The following is a 13,958-nucleotide window of genomic DNA, read 5'->3' on the forward strand; positions in this document are numbered from 1 at the left end:
AGAGCTTGGAAAAAAGTGCCGGAGCCTGTGGAGGAGCAGGGATGCCTGGCCCAGGTCTCCTGTCCCTTTACACCTGGGAAGGGCTGCTGCCAATGGAGAGAGGAGAGCTGTGCCCCCTGGGCAGGAGACCTTCCCCAGCTCCACTGCCCACTTCCCCTAGGCTCCTAAACCTCAGGTCTCCACACTCAGCCAGAAGCACTGTCATGGGCCAAGCGGCTCGAGGTCCAGGGTGGGGGTCTGCTGGTGGACAGATGGTGAGATGGCATATGGGGCTTTTGCCTAGGAAAGAAAAACAAATCCCCCTGGTCCTCCTTTTCATTGCGTCTGAAGTGGGGCTAAGTGGGATAGGTCTGGCTGGCAAGGGGCAAGGATGGAGAAAAACAGGGAAGATAAAGGAGAGCAGGAAAACGATGGGAGAAAAAAAATAAGGAAGGCAAAAGACTGTTCTGAGCATGACTGGAGGAGAGGGGCTGTGAATGGGCTGCCATGATGGACGTGAAATTCATTCCCCCCTGCTCAGACCCTCGCTGCCTCTCATTGCCACATCCTCACAGAGTTTTCTGGTGTTTCGACCTTAATGGGTTTCACAGCTGCCAGCTCAGTGTTATCCATCACAAAATAAAACAGCAAAGCTTAAAGGAACCCCAGCTTTGGAAAAACCTGGTCTGAGGCAGGCAGGGAGGTGGGAGGTAAGGGGAGCCACGACACAGGAGCACATTCCTAGCTCTGATGGCTGTGAAGATCAGCTAGAGAAAAATGAAGAAGCCAAGTCTGTAAGGGCTAATATAGAGGAACTCTAAGGTTTTGCTCAAAACCGGTACTGTTTTGTACACCAGGCTGGAGTGTGTAATGCTCTCCAGTCTGTGCCCAGGTGTGCCCTGGATGTTCCCAAGGGTCTGTGAGGGACATCATACAGATTACAGTGAAAAGTGCAAAATGCCAAAGCTCTGTTAGGTGCCTTTCTTCTAGACATGCAAAAAGAAAGCAAACTGGCAGGGAGAGGAGCTGGGTTGGTTTGCTTAAAATGTTAATTTTAAGGCAGTTGGTGGGGGTGTTTTCCTGATCTTGGAGCCTGGTTTTTGAGCATCACTGGGTGCTGTGTCAGTGTTTCCATCTCAGTTCAGGAGGAGCAAGGAGAGGGCGGCAGATGCTTTCCCAGAGGCAGCCTGACCAGTGCTTCACTTGCTACTGTGTAAACCTCTTGCCTGGTGTAGGCGAATACCTGAGGGGAATTTCTACCAGACACAAATTGACTGGCTTTTCCTATAAGAACATCTGTGCAGAATGGGCCAGAAATAGGTAGTTCGGGGAAACTTTACCTTCACGTAGGAATTCCTCTGCACTTATGGGACATCATAAAATCATACAAAGAACACAAATAAACTCATATTTGCAGGAGAGGCAAAGCTTTCCAAAGAAGAAAACAAGGTCCTTTCCCACGCTGGGTAACATTTGGTACTACTTCATTTGCCGAAAGCTCATCAGGGTGGAGAACAGGATGGATTCAGTGCTGCTGCTAGGAAAAACAATCCCTGAATTTGTGAGCTTGTAGGGATAGAAGTGTGTATGTGTAACACAACAGCAGGTATCCTGTGCAGCCTGGAGGAAGATCAGCTGCCCCTCTGCACCGTGCTGAGCATGCTCAGCTTCTCAGGGGTTTGTGTTGAAGGTATTTGTTGTGGCTTTAGTGATGCTGAAGGGATTCAGGGACTGTGCCCGTGAATGGGGAGGGAGCATCGATCCTCACTGCTTTCCCAATAGTCTCATTTCACTGGGATTCTTTCCTTACTTGTGCAAGCAAAGGAGGGACAGCTGAAAACTCCCTTTCCCTCCCGACTTAAAGCTTTTTTTCTTCTGCTCTTATTCGGTATCTCAAAGCACACTGCTCAATTCTGCTTCCCAGTGTCTGCAAGCTTGTTCTCAACCTGGCCTCCATCTTCAGCTTAGTGTTTTCCATCCCAAAATACCAGATCTATTTTTTCCTTCCAACTTCTCTGGTAGCTAAGTCCTGCTTCCTTTCGGCTGCTTGCAATCCCTGCACCTAGATGGTGTTATTTCCAAGCTTTTTGCTCTATCTGGGAGGACTCCCTGCTTGCTTTTGCTCTGGGCCACATGGTCCGGGGATTCCAGGAGCTGGGCCTTTAAGAAAAAACAGTGAAATTGGAGATAAAACAATAAGAGTTAACAAAACCACCCACCCTTGAAATCCCCCTGATGGTTGTAATAGATTATCTATTTAAGATGTGTTTCTTTTAGCTGTTGGAGATAGTGGTGGGAAATGATTTCACCTTCCCCGGGTGACTGCAAACAACTGGGAATGCTAAAGAGCTATTAATCTGCCCCCTTTGAAGAAGTGCCCTCCCTCTCCCCTGATCTCAAGTGCCCCTCCAAAACAGACAGGCACTTGCAAGGTTTAGGAGACCACAGCCATGGTCCTTTAATGCCAGAAGAGTTCTTGCTTTCTCTTCTCTGTCCGCCCTTGTCAGCCCTGTCCTGTCATGCTTGCAGTAAGTTCACCCATGGGAAAACCCCATGCTGGCTTTACTGCCATTCCCAACACGTGTGTCAGCCCAGCCCTCCTTGCAGACAGAGGGTTTCCCCCTTTCCTTGATGCTCATTGATGTGTGATAGCTCCCTGAACACACAGGGGTGCCCAGTCGGAGCTGGTCAGCTCTGGCTCCAGCGCTGGCGAAGGCTTTTTCAACCACGTTCCTATGTGCAGAGGGAAGGTGCAGCTGTTATGTCACTGGAAAACATGACAGGCAAGAGCAAGCTGGCTCTGCTGACAAGGCAGTCCTCTCCAGAGGAAGTGTTTTCAGCGTTTCTGCCAAGGCAAGAGGGAGCCAGTTGCTGCTCTTGGTGTTACATGCTCCAGGTATCCCTCAGGTGAAAAAGCAAACCCCAGTTCCCAGGAAGGAGATCACAAAGCCTAGACTTCCAGAGCCCCACCTTCTTTTAATTTTGCTTACACAAGTCAACCTTGCCCTAAAATTGAATGGTTTTGTGTTGCCTGGGAATGAAAGTTTTCCCTTGAAAACACCATTTTTAGAGGGAAGCCCATTTGTTTTGCTGTCCTGAGCAAAGGCAGCTGCTTGTGTTGGACCAGACGATATTTTGTACAGTGGTATGAAGGAAGCAGAAAAGGACAGAAAATTGTTTTGTTTCACCATCTCAACTTAAAGTTGAATTGAGGTCTCCAGAAGCCAAGGATTTTTTTCTATGTTTCAGTTCGTGTTTAATAGACTGTGCAGAAAACTGAACTCCAGGCGCTGCTAAATTCCTGGTAGGGTTTGCCTCCCACTGAAGGGGAGCAATCCCACGGCACCACTGCCCTTTGTATTCCCCAGGGATGTGCAGAGCTCTTGGGCTCAAGGGAGGCACCTAGGATGGGGAAAATGCCAAATGCCAGTGAGTGCCTGATGGCTGATGGTCATGGTGCACAGGGCTGTGCTCCCATCCCTGCCCAGCAGCTCCTGCACCTTCCTCCTGAGGGCCCCCCCATCCTTGAGAAGGCTATTTCAGTAGTCCCAGGTCTTTCCAGGACCCTGACCCTGCAGATAAAGTCTTGGGGAAATGTTATTGCTCCGGTTCCGTTCCCGGTTATGCTGAAGTCCTGCTGGGTCATCACTTCCCTGACAAGTCCAATTGCTGCTCTTGTCCTTCTGTGCTGGCACAGCAACCCAGACAAGGCTTCTTGCAGCCCACCCAAACTTGGCCCTTTCCCCTTACCCCCTCCAGTGCCTCTGCACTCAATGGGGCAGCGATCTGTTCCAGGTTTCCTTGCAGATTTCTGTCCTACAAAGGGTCCTGCTGCAGCCAGGGTGTTTGGATCCTTACTGGTTAGGAAATGGCTTTCTGCTCCTGCCTTTGCAACCCATCATCCCTCCCTTGTGCTGAGGCCAATTCCCAAACATGGGAAAGCCACCCAAATGTGGCGGTCTGATGTTGAGACATTTTGGTTGGCATGTGTGTAGATGGAAATGGGAACGTGTATGCCTACATACCAGTGTGAGTATCCAAATAAAGGCTCCTCTGTCCTGTTTGTGCCCATGTTTGACCATTAGCACAAAGTGATTCAGTGCTGCAGAGCAGAACTGTGCCATCGGGGAGGTGGCAGCTAGATGGGAATGTGCTCAAATGCAAAGATTCACATATCAGTGCTTTTAAACTGAGAAGATAAACACAGATAAAAATGCTCTATGGGAACTGGCAGTTCTCACCTGAAACCCCCTCCTCACCCTGATATCAAATCAACTCTCTATCAGAATGTTTCAACACTGAAAATACCCAATTTCTAGTCAGTCACAACAACCCTTACTGCTTTTGACTTGCAATAAGGAAGCCAGTCATTTCGAAGTGAAAAAATAGAAGTGTTCCAGCCAGTTCTGCCTTCCCTCATCCAGGCAGAACCAAGTTGCTTTACTTTTTTCCTCTCTAAAAGGAATTTCCCCCTAACTGATGCCTTCTTTCAGGAAGGTGCTCGATTACTTGTGAAAATAAAGTCATTTCTGTATGATCCTGGGCATGGGCTTCTGTTGCACCCAATATTTCTTTTGGAATGTTGGCCCCATTGTGAAGTAGGTCAAACAATAGGAAGGTGTAACTGGGATGGGAAGCTGGGCTTGAGGATTAGAAGGGAACAGGGAGTGACTCATTAGCACAGGCAGCCCAGCAGCTCAGCCTTCTCAGATCATCTCAAATCATTAACCAAGTGTACTTTGCAGGCATTAATGAATAACTTCTTTGGGTTGATTTGCATTTTCTTTAATAAATTACAGCTATTTTAATACAGCCTATGAGGGGTGGTGGGGATGCTGTCTCTAAAGCACATTTGGCTCAGGACATGGGTTAAGTTTAATGACATTTCCAGTGAGGGAAGATTCAGTGACCTCAGGTGGACTCTATTTGCCCTTTAAGAGATACACAGGTGGGCCCAGAGAGCAGGAGACTGACATGCTGGCACCATTAGAAATCCAAACTCATGGGAAATGAACATCCTGATGCAATTCGACATTGTGGAAGCTCTTGATAGGTTTTGTTCTGTTCTGCACTTGGAGAAAAGTTAAGTTTCACAGCCTCAGAAGGTTTCAGGAGATGCTGTTGCTGTTCTCAGTTCACCTTCAGCCACAGTTTTTTGGTGGGACCCTCCTGTCCCTCCAGGTGTCTCCATGAGCATAACGAGCCACAGGGGGGAAGAGTACCTGCTTCAGATCTTCAGTTTTGTCTGCTGAGAAATACAGCTTTTTCACAAGGACACAGTCACCAATTTATTTGCCAGTGCCAGCTCTTGGTTTTGTAATGCCTGTAAGGACCACATTTGGAGGCCGTTACGAAACTCCCTCGGCCTGCTTTTAATCAAACCCCACATTTCTAGTTAAATACTGTGAACTTTAATGCCTTTCTTCATTCCCAAACTGTTCTGCCCTGTCTTTCCCATCTCTTGGGCACACCACCCCCAACTCCCACTTTTCCAAGAATTTGAGGCTTTGGTTTCGATGGTATAAATTAATCCTTTTCCTGTTTCTCCTCTCTTGACAGAAATTGAAGTTTCACTTGCCGAGACATCGAGAAGTTCGAGACACACACCAGCCATGCAACTGCCCGGCAGGTAGGGATGTGGGCACAGCTGGCACTTTGGAAGGACCTTTTTTGTCTACGTCTCACTGAAGGCTTTTTTAATGCTGTGTCATGTATGAGTGCAAAGTTGTGCATGTTTGCATCATAGTGTGCTCTAGATATGGGAATTTGATGTGGAGGGATGTGCAACAAGTTTGGTATGTGCCTAAATACCAACAGGTGACAGGAACAACGGGGCAAGTGTCAAAAGTCCAGATAGATTCTAGACAGAAATAAAGAGAGAAAGATAACATCTAGAGGGCAAATATTCCCAGTGATTTTAGACATCAGTGTTGAAGTGGGCAGAGTGGCTCTTGGGAGGTACGTCTTTCTTGGCTGGTTTTGTAAAGTTTGAGATATGTAGGCTAGACCCAACACCAAAGCTGAACAGATGGATTTTGGTGAGCCAGAATGCCTCTCGGATGAGAAGATTTGAATTCCTTGGTGTTGTACCACTATCTGAGGGATCTTGCAGAATAACAGCCTTCTGCTAGAACTGTTCATTTGTGAGGGGGTTCAATGAAGTGGTCACTCGAGGTCCTACTTGTATAACATACAGAAATATTATGGGATTGCTTAATTGCATTATGTTTTTAATCATGCTAATATCAAAAGGCTCTTTGAGACACATCTTCTGAAGTGGTTTCAATACAATAAGTGACAAATTGCTATGGAAAAAACATTTGTGAATGGCATTTCATTCCATGACTATGAATCATCCAGCCTTCCTCATTGTCTTTTGATGTATCGAACTGTGTAGAAAAAAAACCAGAGAAGTGCCAGCTACCACTCACATCCTCAGCTGAATTTTTGGGAGAGTTTGAATTTGTATATCCAAACTGGGTATCTGAAGCTCATTTTGCAAAGAAAGAGGCAGGGGAAGTCGTGTCTGGACGAGCATATGCAAGCAGCATTTCTATTTTCTGTGGTTTCTCCTTTGGTTCTCTTTGGTGCCCAACGTGAGGTGTTTGACAGTGTCTGGTGGTACACATATCAAAGTGTATTCAAATATGGTCAGCAGTGGGATAATGGTGGAAATTATGGGGGGTTGTCCTTGCTGTAAGTAATGTCTCAAAATCATTGTATTTAGACCTGTGTAGAGACATAGGAGGCAGTCTCTTGCCACATTAAAATGGATTTGCAAGGTGGCAGCTTGTAAAAGCAAGAAGTAAAGTTGTACAGGTTTATGATGGAAAAGAACTAAAATCCAGGATCCAGACTTGTAGAACATTGGAAAAAGCCTGATTTGACTACTCTGGATCAGGACTGTTGGACTTCCTTTTTAGTCCCAGAAAGAAACAACTGGAGCTATTTTAGTTTAAATTTAAAAGATAGTACAAATGAAATGTCTTCTAAGTGTCTATTCTTCTAAGTATCTATTCTCTAAAGAACAGATCAAAACTGAGCTCAACTGTTTTTAAATGTCAAACTTTTTCCTCCAATGGGAACACAAATCATAGCCCTACTCCATTTTCAAGTTCTTGCCTAGACTCGACATATAAATGCCATAAAACCACAGGAATGAATATCCTCCTGGTGTTTCTGAGCCAGCTTGGAGAAGGAAACTTAGAACTTGAATGCAGAGCAGAGAAAAAAGAGATTCACTGATTTTTGAGGCCATCTGAATGTGACCCCCCGCACCAGGCATGTGATAGATGAATCGCCCAAGTATTTCAGCATCAAGGTCATAATACTTGGTTACAGATACCCATATCCCGTGGGAAGGCTTGGCAGCAGTTGGTGATGGATTTCTCCTAGCACTTGGGTGCCCACTCATCCAGTTAAGCTCATAGTATTGCTGAATGACAGCTTTGATTCAGGAGGAGAGTAGTATCGTCTCATAAAGGTTCAGGCTGCCTTTTTACCTGTTAAACGTGCTCATCTTCATCAAATATTCTACAGACACGGGTACTATATGTAAATTTTCTCCCCACCCTGTCACCTAATCTATCGAGGGAAATGAGACCACGGTCTAAAGCTGATGTTGTGGCAGGTGAGGTCTTGATTGTCTTGGAGCAGTGCAGAAATGAAGGCACCTTCAGCCAGCTGCTGTCTCTTCTCAGACCATTTGCTCCAGGGTATTTCCCTTTGGTCTCCAGGCCGATGCAACACAGGCCACCTGAACGCACTGTCGCGCTGTTTCAACGTGGTCTCTCTTCCAGCCCGAGACCTTGGGAATCCTTTTCCCCAGTGCATTTTCCCCCTTGTGTTTAAAATGCCCCAGGGACCAGACAACATGACTTTTGCGGGAGACCAAGGTATTCAGAAGCGTCAAGATGTTGCAAGACTTGGCGCATGCCCGTTGCTTCTCACTGGCCCACTTCACTGCCTATAAACACATCGTACTCCTCAGCAAAAATAAATGTTTATCAGAAGTGACATTTGAGTTCATCCCGAGCTGCGAGCCAGGTCCCTGCATGGCAGAGAAGGGGAAAAGGAAGACAAGTTCATTTGCTGACCTGTTCAGTGCGGATGTGGAGGTCCAGGGCAGTGTCACCCGTTGCCATAGAAGAGCTTCAGAACACAGGGGGCTGTGAACGTAAATGGTTTGGAAACGCTGGGAATAGGAGAGCAAGAAGGTTGTGAAGTGTGTGACTGCACTGTGGATATCTGAGTGTGTGTGATAAGGACTGTAGGAATAACACGGTCAGGAAAACAGCACAGCTGTATTTATAGCAAACGATAAGGAAATATAAGTTTCCTTTGACTGGGAAGCTGCTACTTCAGATCACTTTGGCTGGGGGTGGGTGTGGCTACCTGTGACGCGTCGCTCCTTGGCATTGAGTTTTTTGAGCTCAGGGGTCACAGTGGGCTTTTCCAGCAGTGTCTTGGTGGGGAGGACACAGCCTCCAAGTTTAGCACAACCTTTCTGGGTAATTAATGACTCGGTTCCCTCTGTCTGATAGGTAACCTACGTGATTCCTTCTGTCCCCACTGTCTGCCAGACTGACTTGGGACAACTTTGCACAGGTTGGGAAGGAGACCCTAAGGCTCAATGGCAGTAATGACTGTAGCTATTCACCACCCCCAGAGCCTGTGCCGTGCTGGGGCCAAGTGTGGGGAGGGAACTCAGCACAGGTTTGGTCTGAGGTTTTTGCATGCTAGGATGAGACTGGGGGAGGTTTTCTGGGGCTGAGCAGATGCTTTTCCATATGGTATGTGGATGTGGTTGAGAGCTACCTGAGGCTGGAGGATCCTCTTACAGCCAACTGGCCTCCCTTGATTTCTTCCACGTAGTAACAAAACACTGTGAGGGAAAGCATTGTCTTTCAAGTTGACAGAGCAAAAAAATCTAAGCTTTCTGTAGATCAGGTCTAATCTAAGATTTCCTTAGGTTTTTTCTTATATTATGTCTAATCCAAGATTTCCTTAGATTTTTTCTTAAATCAGGTCTAATCCTGATCCAGTTACATATCCAGACTGTGTCTGCCTGGACAGCCTCAATAGCCAGAGATTACACCAAAATCCGTTCCCACAGCCGTCCTGGCGGAGGTGGGTGCTTGTGTATTTTGTGTACTGTGACTTTTTATTAGACCTTTCCCATCATCCTCTCTTCAGCTCTGATTTTCACAGTCCCCACGTGGCTGTTTTTCACTCTGCTGGCTCTCTGCTCCAGTCTTCAATATCCCTGGCTGCTTTCTGTCTACCCCCACAATGCTTGTTTTGGTCCAGTTTCTTCTTGGGCAGGTCAGGAGCCTGCGGTGCTGGAGGCGGTCAGCCATGCAAGCAGGGAAGCAGCTCGGAGGGATGCCGAATGACTTTTCCATCTCTCCCTGTGGCAGCGCTCGCGGGCAGAGGAGGGACCTCGGCTGCAGGAGGAGGCAGCTCCCGGGAACTGGGACTGGCAGTCAGAGGGAGGTTGCACAACCCCGCCACAAACCAGCGTACCTTTTGCTGTTACAGGGGCTTGGAGGATGGTGTGGGGCAGCCGCAAGGATTTTGGCACTGAATGGGAACTGGGGTATTCTCGGGAACGTCTGTGAGACTTTACAAAGGAATGTCCCCTAGGCATTTCTTCTACAAAATTCCACCCACGTTCCCTATCTGCCCCAGCCTGGAGCGCAGGGAAAGGTGCTTGGCCACTCTTCAGCTGCAATTGACCTTACAGAAATTATAGCAGGAGATACTGCAACTCAAAAATGTTGCTGCTGTTCCCCTTCTTGCAGGGAGGCCTGCAGAAGTCAAGGTGCAGTGGTGGCCCCAGTTGCACCCGGGAGACAAGTGCCACATGCTGTGCACACTCGGTCCAGGCATTCTGGTCTCCCCCTTGGGCACCCCCCCGTCCATGCTGTCCTGACCCCTCGGCACACTGGCAGCTGCTGGAGGAGCCCAGCAAGAAACAGTGTAGGGCTGCGGTGGGGCTCTGGCTCCCACCCAGGATGTGTCACCCAGAGCCAGCAGGGCCAGCTGACGGGAGGCCGCAGGATTAGAGACGTATCCTGACCCCTGCCTGGCCCCATAGGCAGCTGCAGAGGGAGGAAAAAACGCTGGGAAAGGCAGGATTAGGGGTGGTGGGGATGGCTGAAGCAGGGGTGGACCCCTGGGCAGCATGGGCTGAGCCTCAGCTCCGCAGCACGCAGGCAGAACATTGCGTCCAGGTAGATGCATCTGTTTCTCCCTTGGGATTCATATCTTCTCCCCAAATGTCTCTGTGGAGATGAGCCAAAAAAGGGGACAGTGACTGAGTCCTGCCTGCTCCCCACATCCCAGCTGACATGCTCCTCCCTTGACACGTTGTTTTCATGGCTTTTATATTTTCTTGTTGTCATGTTTGACATGATCCTTTTTCAGCTTGCTGGGGCTGCTTTGACAGATGATAGAATCATAGACTGGTTTAGGTTGTGAGGGACCTAAAAAATCATCTCCTTCCAACTGCTGTGGGCAGGGACGTCTTCCACTAGACCAGATTGCTCCAAGCCCTATCCAGCCTGGCCTTGAATACTTCCAGGGATGGGGCATCCACAGCTTCTCCGGGCAACCTGTGCCAGTGTCTTAATGCTTCTCAGGGGGTCCCATGAGATGAAAAGCCTGAATGCTCTGGTGAGCACTGAGAGGTGGAGAAGGCGTTTGGGATCCCTGGCATGGGACAAGGGTGTGGGAGCTATTTAAACACCAGCAGCCATGAGCCGTGTCGGAAGCTCTGGCTCAGAGCCATGAGGAGCATGAGGTGGGAGGATGCAATGAAACACCCATCCCCATGGCCCTCCTGTCAGGAGGTGCAGTGAACTAATTGAAATGATACAGTTTTGTGTTTGACCCCTTTTCAGGATGGTAAATCAATGTGGCTTCCTATGCTGACTGTGCAAAAGGTGTTTTCAGCTTTAAAAGTGTCTGAACACAGCTTTTTGACAAGTGCTAACAAAAAAAATTGGAGAAGAGGACTTTTATCTCAAGCAGCCACTCCTTGCCAAAAGCTCTGAGCTTTCTGATTTGCCTGTTTTCCCTTGAATGCACTGGCAAAGCCCTCATGGCCAGGCTGGCTGGAGAGCCGGGATCTGGAGGGAGCAGTGCGTGGGCTGCTGCGGCACCACCGCAGCCACAGCAGCATGGTGCTGTGTCAGAAAATGTGGTTCTCTGGCACGCCATCCTTAGGGCACAGCTGGGAGAAAAATTGCAGCATAATCGTTGCTTAAATAGTACTCCTCCTTTTTCCCCCCCTTTGTAAGACATCTCCCTGGGAATTCCCTGAAATTTAAATATATTCCCCCATCCACATATTTTGGGCCCTCCAGAGTATACACACACTTCAGCCTGGAAGGTTGTTCATGCGCCCTGGCCTGCTGGCTGTATTTTTGGGTAGGGGTTTGTTTGGTTTAGACATACTGTTGTTTCATTTGTTTTGAAGATGCAAACCACACAATGAATTCCACGGATTCTGTGAGCAGTTATGAATAGATGAGGATGAACAATTCAGGAAAAAAACCAAACAAATAGTTTGCTTGGTCACTTAATTCTCTTTCTCTGAACATGGTGGCTGCTGTGCTCTTGCACAACTGCCTGGAGCAACTCGAGGAGTCACCCCCACCGTGGCTCTCGTCACCTGGAGGTTGCCATATCCATGGGTGAGGGACAGCAAGGAAGAGGAAGTCAGGATACTCCTTATGCCTCTAAGCACCATCTCATCCAGCTTAGTCTGTGTATGGGATTTAAGCTGACTTTATTAAGGAGTGTTTAATTGATGTTAATGAACCTGCTGTTGTTGTCTGAGTGCAGACTAGGAGGGCTTGCATATGCCATTACTACAGCTGTGAGCATGGCCTGGGCTGGAGGACTTAGAACAGCCCTGTGGTGCTACCATGCTGATGGAGTTTGGATGGCAAAAACCTCGGCCTCTCCCTATTTATCCAAAGTATGGTTACAAACAGCCAATGAATTGAAAAGGGTGGGCTCTGAGGCACAGTAATGGGCACAAGTGCTCAGCAAGAGAGCGGCCTGTTTATTCACACTCGTCTGCTTGTTGGTATGATTCCCTCTTGCCGTTCTCAGGCCTGTGTCTGGGACACCCCAGGGCTCCTCTCTTTGTCCTTCTGTGTGTCTTCTTATTTTAAACTTTTTATTTTAGTTTTTATTATTTTAAACTGACTGGAAGGTGGGAGGAGTTTGCTCCAAACACACAGAATTGCTGTGGGACTTTTTCTCTGGAGGCTGAGCTCTGCCCAAAGGTGCAAACAGGTGAACCTTTATGTTCAGGTGTGCAACGGTGCTTGTATATTATAGCCCAGGTGTTATATCCCAGCCCTGTATAAACCTTGGTTGTTCAGTACAGCCATCTATGCAAAACCATAGATAAACTAACCTCTTCTCTAGGCAAGGGTATGGTGCAGAGAAAGACATTGAGGATTAAATGCACGGGAAGGAGATTTCCGAGCAGATACCCACCGCAATGGGCTCCAGCCGGAAGCACAGATTGAGGCAGGAGAAAAGCATTGTGGTTGTGCTGATTTTTATCAGGTAATGGTCCCACTGTGACCTTTACTGTCCCTGTCCAGCTATGTCCGAGTAACAGATTCAGTGGCACATGGCATCCCGCCTGCAGACCAGGGCCTGACAGGTTGCCTGTGGGGCAGCCGGGATGCATGTCAAGGGCTGCAGCAGGGAGCTTCTGCATATTTGACGGGTTTGTGTACAGATGTTTGGTAGAAGTGTTTACACCATTGCGTGCTTTGTGCTTACAATGTATATGGTACATATGGGCATAAATCAGCGCCTTGACAAAGCAAGGCAAAAACATCCCAGCTGGCTGAGGAAACCCGAGGAGCACATTCGCTGCTACTGTACGGCGACGGCTTTGATTGAGCACGAGCGTGCTACCGGGGTGGAGGATTTTTCCCAGGCCTGGGCTGTGTGCACATGGCCGGGCTGGTTTGCGTCAGCCGCTGACGCACGTCCGGGCCCCGCGACGCGGGCCTCGCGTGTGCTGCCCATGCTGGCAGCGCTGCGGCGGCCGGGGGAATGAGGGCGAGCCGTACTGGCCGCCAAGCGCGGCGGCGGGCGCGGCGCCCGGTGGCGGCCAAGCCCCTTGCGCAAAGCGTGGGCGCCCGCCAGCCGGCGAGGAGCACCGAAAATACCCGGCATGGGCCAAGGGGGACGTCGCAGGTGCCAAGTGGCTCACTCCAAAGTTGCTTGTGAGGGGACTTCGTGCCAGCGCCAGTGGGACATGCTGCCATGTGCTTGAGGGCAACGGGGAAGTAAAAGGTGGGCTGCTGGCCTAGCCAGTGGCAGGATGGCTCTGTTAGGTGTCCCTGTGGTGGGGCAGAGAGGGGCTTTACAGTGGGGTAGAGAGGCTCGTGAAGAATCCTCCTCTCCAGGGTGTGTGGTTTCAGTGTGGTGATACCCGATGCCCTCTTGGCTCTTCCGGGCATCTGCCCACACCTTTTCCCTGTGGGGACCAAGGACCAGGCTGATCCCCTAGTGCCCAAGGGTGTCCCGGGACGCAGATCAACAGGAAGAGTGGAGGAGCAGCTTTCCTTCCCCCGGATTGTCTTTCAGCCCTCGTGCCAAGCTGAGGCCACAGGTACGCTGACGGTACAGGGGCAGAGGCAGCCTTAAAAAGGGAGAGGTTGCGTCATGTGGGGCTGGGCAGGCTTTGGGAGGCAGAAACCTCATCTGTTAAACACATACCGCCCCCCCTCCGCCAGGGAACATTCAATCCTCTCTTTGATGGACGTCCAAGAAAATACTTCTTCCACATCCTAAACTTGTTAGCACCAGTTAATCATCTTAACCTTCTTCCCCTCTGAACACACACTCCAATGAGTTTCCCATCGCTGGCAGCTGTTAAAGACGCAGCAACGCTTTTCTCACCGACCTTTGCAGGCGAGTGTGCAGCCATTAATTATTGA

General features: G+C 49.0%; 1 protein-coding gene across 15 annotated transcripts in view; it reads left to right on the forward strand.

Moving 5' to 3' along the window:
* Positions 1–13,958, forward strand: part of COL13A1 (collagen type XIII alpha 1 chain) — an 86,701-nt gene that overhangs the window by 2,815 nt on the left and 69,928 nt on the right. For all 15 annotated transcript variants that reach the window (XM_032694372.1, XM_032694371.1, XM_032694370.1 and 12 more), the window contains exon 3: positions 5,539–5,608. In XM_032694372.1, coding sequence (XP_032550263.1) covers positions 5,539–5,608 — 70 coding nt within the window. The remainder of the gene's footprint in view (positions 1–5,538; positions 5,609–13,958) is intronic.

Source organism: Chiroxiphia lanceolata, chromosome 8, assembly GCF_009829145.1.
Source record: "Chiroxiphia lanceolata isolate bChiLan1 chromosome 8, bChiLan1.pri, whole genome shotgun sequence".
Taxonomy (NCBI): domain Eukaryota; kingdom Metazoa; phylum Chordata; class Aves; order Passeriformes; family Pipridae; genus Chiroxiphia; species Chiroxiphia lanceolata.